Raw genomic sequence first — 6,628 nt, forward strand, 5'->3', positions numbered from 1 at the left:
GCAGGTGAGAGAGACAACACAGATAGTTTTTGTGAAGCAGATTCAACAGGCAGATGCAGTGAATGTAGCTGGGACGGACCAGGGCAGGCCTTGCTCAGGAGCCAGCCGTGGAAAGAGCCCAATCAGGTGCCTTTCCCTGGGACGTTCTGGTGGCGTAAGTGGCCCCTGACAGGTCTCAGTGTCAATGCCACCAGTGGTGGGGAGTGGGGACACCTCGCCAACAGGCGCATCATGCAGCTCAGCTGCAGAGCCGGTGTGTGAGAACTGGAGGACCCGATGAGCGCTGGGGACACAAGAGAACAAATCCTCGTGAAGGCGGCCCAAGAGCTTCCCTGGAGCTCCCCCCGTGGCCCGCCCCACTGCCTTGGGCCTGGGGCTACCAGCAGCTCACGAAGGCCTGCCTATCCGGTCTGATCCAGGCCAGGTCCTCAATCGCGCATGTGACCGAATCCCATCCTGTGAGGGGACAGGAGGTCTTCAAGGGACAAGAGATCCCAAGTGGCGGAGGGTGGGGGGACCTTCTCTGGTTCCACCGAATCCAGCCCCAGGGAAGCTGAGCGCTCTCCCCAGTGAGGCGGTGGGGAGGTGGTCAAGGCCAGGGGGGCTCCTGCTGGCCTGTCCCAGTCCGTGCGGAAGGGCGGGCTTGCGGCTCCGCAGTCTTGCCCAGCCGCCCGCTCTCCTCTTGTCCTGACTCTTGCCATTTCTGAGATCCTAAGACAGACTTGTCACCTAGTCCACCTGCTTCATAGCTGAATCCAGCAAAGGGAACCAGGAAGCTAACCCAGTGGCCCTCTCGGCCCCAAGAAGCAGGCCCCCAAGCGGATTGAGAGACACTGAGGACAGAACGCAGAGAACACACAGCCCGCTGGCCAAGGCCCTGTGCACCCCCGAACCTGGGGCAGAGCAGGTGCTGGGGGAGGCCTGGGGGAGCTAGGGGTTGGCCGGGGCTGTCTGTGACGGGGAGCATGCCCACTTGTCTGCGCCTGTCACCCACCTGACAAACGGCGCTCCCACCACCTCCCTCTCTGTGTACCGGGCTGACACCAGGACTCCAGAAGCTCTAGAGCCAACAGTGCTCCTCAGGGCTCCTGGGGGACAGTGGGGAAGTCGAGGAGGGGGGATGGATCCTGAAAGGCAGCTCTGCAGTCAGAGCCCTCGGCCTAGAGCCCCTTCCCAGCAGAGGGGCAGGGGTATCTGGGAGCCCCAGACGCCATCACCCAAACATCGAGCTTTGCTTTTGCTCCTAAGCCCATGCCCTTGTTAGAGGGGGAGTTAAGTTCTATGAGGCAGGAAGAGGCTAGTATTTGTGGACTGGTATTTATAGAAAGTCCTCCACCCAAACAAAACCAAAATAAAACAAAGGAAGTCCCTGAACATCCACTAACTGGTGATGGGGAGGGCACCATCCTGGGGACCTGAAGCTCTGTCGGCCACACCACTCCTCACACACCAAGAACCGGGCTCCCTCCCTGTCAGGAAAATGGGAGTGCTACACACAGCCCGCCACTGCCCACAGGGCCTGGAGGGCCCGCCCTGCGGCAGGAGGGGACAGTCACCCCCTCTAGACGTGCAGGGACCGGGAGGGACACCGGACGACCCAGCATCTTGGGGCTGGGGCCGCCCGCTGCTGAGGAGGACAGGAGGCAGCCGCCGGCCAGGCCGCTGCGAGGGCCGCGAGACCTGAGTAACAGCACCCTTAACACACGACGTGTAAGACCACCTATTATGCTTTCTTTATTGCGGTAGAAAAGTGATTCTATTTCTAGAGACCAAACAACATCACAGAGACATCCTTGGAAGAGAATTCTCTTTGTTCGCAAGCCCTTGTGACAGACTTGAAATCTGCTCACCTGCGGAACACAGACGGCTTCGTGGTGGAGGGAGTCAGAGCCTCCCGCCCCCAAATGCACCACAGGGGTCCTGCTGGGCCGCGGTCACGGTCACGCGTTCCGCACCTCACGGCAAGGGCCTCGGTACTGGCTTCTCACCGTCCAGAGTTCAGGCTCCCTGGGGGCCACACGTGCCTCCTGCTTGGCAGCTGCGTCTGGGGTGTTGCCGGGCAGGAGCCTGGAGCTGGGGAGGGCGGGGAGCTCCAGGGCGGCCTCAGAGACTGACAGCAAGGCCTGACTTCTGCTCCCCCACACCCTGGGTGCCCCGCAAGCTGGGAGTCTCCTGGGCCTGCCTGCATCCTGCCAGCAGGACGGGCACTCCCTGCCAGCAGCCCTGGTCACAGCCTCTGCTCACCAAAGGCGGAGAACGTGTGAAGTGGTTGCATAGCCTGGGCTGGTCTGATCCCATCCCTAAGTGTCTGTGGAAGTGGGGTGGGTCTCTGAAGCCCCCGGTCGCCCAGGGCACCCGGTATCCAAGAACCTCTTTCCCACCGTTCTTTCAAACGAGCCCCCAGGCCCGACTATGACCGGTTTGTTCCTTAAAGCCGGTGGACTCCTTGGCGGTGGGTAAGGCGGCTCCCCAGCCTGTGGCCTTCCTCAGTGGCGGTTAAGGGAAAAGCAAAGCAGGACTGGCTCACCCTGGCTCAGGGCCTCCTTGTTCCTGGAGGGGCCTGACAACAGCGGCCACTATCCCCGCTCCGTCCAGGCACATCCTTGCCTCTCCTGCACCCCCGTGTCTGGGGGAAGCTCAGCCACGCCCAGCCTACCCCCACCACCACTCTGGTGGACTCTTCTTGGACCAATCCCCTTTTGTTCCTTTTCACTTGACCTGTCCCTGTGTAGCCACCCCAGGCTCCCGACGCTTCCCTTGGTCTTCCTGAGCATTTAACACTGGAAATGAGCTGGGCAGGCCCAGGGATGGGGTGCAGGCTGCCAATGTGCAAATGCCAAGCGGGGCTGCTAAAGAAAGAAGGGGGGACCCACTGCTCACGGGTGCAGTGGTATAAGCAGTGGCTGCAGGCTGTTCCGGGGGAGGTGGTGGCCTTGAGGAAACAGCAGCCCCTGGACCCCTGGCATGCAGAGCACATAACTCCTGACACTCCGCCCCACTCGACAGGCTTGTCGAGGATGTGCAGGCCAGCACAGCTTCTGCCCTGTGCTGTTTGTTGAGAAACACCAACGGTCCTGGCAGAGTCTGCCTGAGGGAGTGGCCTCCAGCTCCTGGGCAGGGACAAGGTCCAGTCTGCACTGGTGCTCTCTGACAGAATGTTCTCTGCAGCACTGAGTCCGGTGGGGCGAGTGTGTGGTGCAGGCTGAGGGCTGGGCCTCCCTGGTCCCTGCGGCACAGGCAAATGGCAGGAAAGGTCCACCCGGCCCCAGAGCCAGGCCCCCTTGTCCTCGGGCCACATCTCCCAGCCGGGGCTACGGGGCTGTCATCACACTCTGCTCGCCATGGTCCACGCTCCAGAGGCGGTAAAATTCAGCAAAGTCCACGTAAGGCTCGACACGGCCATCCTCACCAGGCGGGAGCGAGTGCACAGGCCGGGAGCGGAAGAGGCCCCCGTCCGAGCTGGAGCTGCTGCTCTGGGTGTGTGTGTTGGTGGACTGCAGGGTCAGGGTCGGGCTCTGGCTGTGGGGATGACAGAGGAGTCAGTCAGACACCTTGGCTTCTACCCTTGGGACAGAGAGCTTACCCCCTGCCTCAGCTGGCCCCTCAGGCCACAAGAGCCAGGTCAGATGTTCTTTTTTAATTTTAGGATTTTGTATATATATTTGAGAGAGAGAAAAAAAAGCACAAGCAGAGGGAGGGGCAGGGAGAAAAGCAGACTCCCTGCTGAGCAGGGAGACCGGCTCAATCCCAGGACCCAGGACCCAGGACCTGGGGGTCATGATCTGAGCTGAAGGCAGATGCTTAACCAACTGAGCCCCCCAGGCACCCCTGGGTCAGATGGTCTTAAGGGCAGATGAAAAATCAAATGTATTTTCCAACTCTAGCTGTATGTGGCTCTTTAAGTTAACTAGAATTTAATGAAATGAATCACTCGGTTCAAGCACTGGATAAGCACGCGTCCTAGTGGCCACTGTATCGGATACAGAACGTCTCCCTGAGAGCAGTGCTGAGGTAGAGGCAGTCCACGCCAGCTTCACCAAATCCCACTGATCACTCGTAGGCAAAGGCTCTTCTCCCAAAAAACCTTCCTCACTCCTCGTTCCCCTCTCACTGCCTGGGTGGGGACAGGCCCCGTTGTCAGAGCTCCCTGGGCACCGGCTCCATCACCAAGCACAGAACAGCTGGGTGTGACCAGCAGACTCCTAGCGCTGCCGGGCACCCAGCACCAGCCCACCCACCATGGGGCCCAGCTAACACTCAGATGCAGGCCGAAGGGAAGGGACGGTTTAGGGGCCCAAGGAGCAGAGGTGAGGAAGGACGGCCGGTTCTCCTGCCTGGTCTGGGACCACAGCTATCACACTGTGCCTCCGTGGACACTGCTTGGTGGCTTCCTCCGGGCGGCCCTGCAGGGAGGGCACCCCTGTGCACGTGGGGCACCCCAGCTGCCGGGCAGGCCCTTCTGCCCCATAGCAGTGGTGGCAGCAGCAGCTACAGCTATGATGGCTATGATGGGACATGAGGGCAGGGAGAAGGGAAGACCCCCGGGAGACAGAAGCTGCTGGCACCACTCCCTCCTGGATGGCCCTTCCGATTGGCTACATCCTCTGAGTGGGCCGGGTGTGGCATCCCTATTATTCTGTGCAGGGCTGGAATGTGGAAACCAGATCCCGTCCCCTGGGGTGGTGAGGGCGGGGACCGGGTGGACATTCCACAGAAGGGAAGAGGAGGAGGGACACAGGACCTGCAGGTCTGTGGTGAGGAAGGGGCCCAGTCTGCTCACCCCTGGGCTCCAGGCCTCCCGCTGTCTCCACCCCTCTCCCGCCTTAAACCCGACGACTCACTTTAAAGCTAAAATGGGACATTTCAGTCAGAGCAGGGCTCTGACAAGCCAGCACAGGCCAAACAATGTCCCCCCAGCACAGCTGCCACCGGGGAGGCAAACCTGCATCACACGCTCTGAGATGGGGAGGAGGTGGGAAGAGAGAAAAGAACAGGAGAACCTTCCCACGAAATGAAAACTAGTATGTGGGACCCGCAGGAAAATACCCGCAGCAGGCTGTCCGCAACGGCCGCCTCGCCCACTCTGCCCTGAACCTCCATCCCTCCCAGCTCCGGGTTCTGTGAGCTGCTGGAAACTGCGGGGCGGCCTCCTCCTGCTTCCGTGTCTGGGGAGGACCCCCCCCAGGGGATGGAGGTGGGGGTCTGGAGAGGTCCAAGACCCCAGGGCACCTCACCCAATGCCACTCGACCCCGGGACATGGCCTGTCCTGTCCAGGTACCGAGGGCTGTCCTGGGGGCAGGCCTGAGGGTGGCTGGGGCTAGGATGAGGGCTTACTTGGTGAGGGTGGGAGTGGCTTCATCCAGGGTAGAAGCGCTGTGGGCCCCATTGACCAGCTGGCCCTGGGAGGGCATGACGAGGGAGAGGGTCACGCTGGTCTTGCTGGTGCTCTGGGCGCTGGAGTACGGCACGGATACGGGGTACACGCGTCCTCCTGCAGTGTGGGGAGGAAGAGAGTATGGGCTGCAGGGAGTGGCTGAGGGGGGATCCCTGCGGTGCTGGGAACAGGGCTGCCACAGGGCCCGATGGGGGCAGTGTCTGAGGGGCCGAGAAGGTAAGCAGCGGCCAGGTCTGGCTCCCAGAGCTGCAGCTTGGCCCTCTGCCCCTCGGGACAGTGAAGGGGCATCGGTCTCACAGCAAACTCTTCCAGGCAGGCAGGGGGTTTCTCTTGGCAACAAAGCACCACTGGTGCTCAAAGCAGGAGAGTATGCGCTGAGCTGCCTGGAGGAAGGGGTTACTGCCTGGCTTCCCATGGCGCTTTCAGCCCAGGGGTAAGTTGAGGTTGGCCCAACAAAAATATGGTTGCAATAACAACAAGTTAGAGAAACTGCAGTAACCCTGGTGTCTGTGGGAGAACAAATCCTTCTGCGCTGCTTGCGCACTGAGCCTTGCTTGGTTGAGAAAAGGAAAAGAAACGCAGCTCCTAGGAATTGATGGGCTTGACACTGAGCAGCCCTGGGAGAGAAACAAAAAAAGAACCAGCACTTCTCTTCCCAAGCAACCTGATTACAGAATTACAAAAGCAGAAAATATAGCGTCTCAGCCTCCCCCCCACACAGTCCGGGGACAGAGCCAGGCTTCAGGGGACCCTCTGTCCACATGCCTAACCTTGCCTCCCTCTCTTCCTTCTAAAGCATCAGTTCCTCAGTAAAAGGGGGTGCCACCTGCCTCTAGGGTGTTAAGGCAGCCTGAAGGAACTCTTGGGTAAAGTACCAGGCGCACAGTAGGCACCCCGGCAGCGGCCGCCTTCATCCCTCTTATGTGGCCTTGTGGCTTGGCAAAGCGTTTGTTCATGCACTCAGGTTTTTTTTTTTTTTTTTTAAGATTTTACTTATTCATGAGAGACACAGAGAAAGAGGCAAAGATGCAGGCAGATGGAGTAATTCAGGTCTTTAGGAGGTAGGCCAGGAAGGTGTGATAATCCTCATTCCACAGGCAAAAGGAAAAAACAAAACAAAACAAAACAAAAAAACCAAACTCAGCTCAGAGAACTTTAAAGTCAGAGAGACCAGATTAGAACGATTGCAAGCCAGGCCTCTGGCTCCAGCTCTGCTCCAGGCAGCAGGCCCC

General features: G+C 59.8%; 2 protein-coding genes across 2 annotated transcripts in view; one reads left to right on the forward strand and one right to left on the reverse strand.

Moving 5' to 3' along the window:
• Positions 1-1,709: 1,709 nt before the first annotated feature.
• On the reverse strand, positions 1,710-6,628 carry TAB1 (TGF-beta activated kinase 1 (MAP3K7) binding protein 1). The gene is made up of 2 exons (XM_072742342.1): positions 5,336-6,628; positions 1,710-3,519 (listed from the first exon to the last, which is right to left on the reverse strand). The coding sequence occupies exons 1-2, from the start codon at positions 5,809-5,811 to the stop codon at positions 3,312-3,314; spliced, it is 684 nt and encodes a 227-aa protein (XP_072598443.1). The 5' UTR covers positions 5,812-6,628; the 3' UTR covers positions 1,710-3,311.
• TMPRSS6 (transmembrane serine protease 6) overlaps positions 6,351-6,628 on the forward strand; it is a 31,116-nt gene continuing 30,838 nt past the window's right edge. The window contains exon 1 of the mRNA XM_072741600.1: positions 6,351-6,360. Within this exon, the coding sequence (XP_072597701.1) occupies positions 6,351-6,360 (10 nt within the window). The remainder of the gene's footprint in view (positions 6,361-6,628) is intronic.

Source organism: Vulpes vulpes, chromosome 16 (assembly GCF_048418805.1).
Source record: "Vulpes vulpes isolate BD-2025 chromosome 16, VulVul3, whole genome shotgun sequence".
Classification (NCBI taxonomy): domain Eukaryota; kingdom Metazoa; phylum Chordata; class Mammalia; order Carnivora; family Canidae; genus Vulpes; species Vulpes vulpes.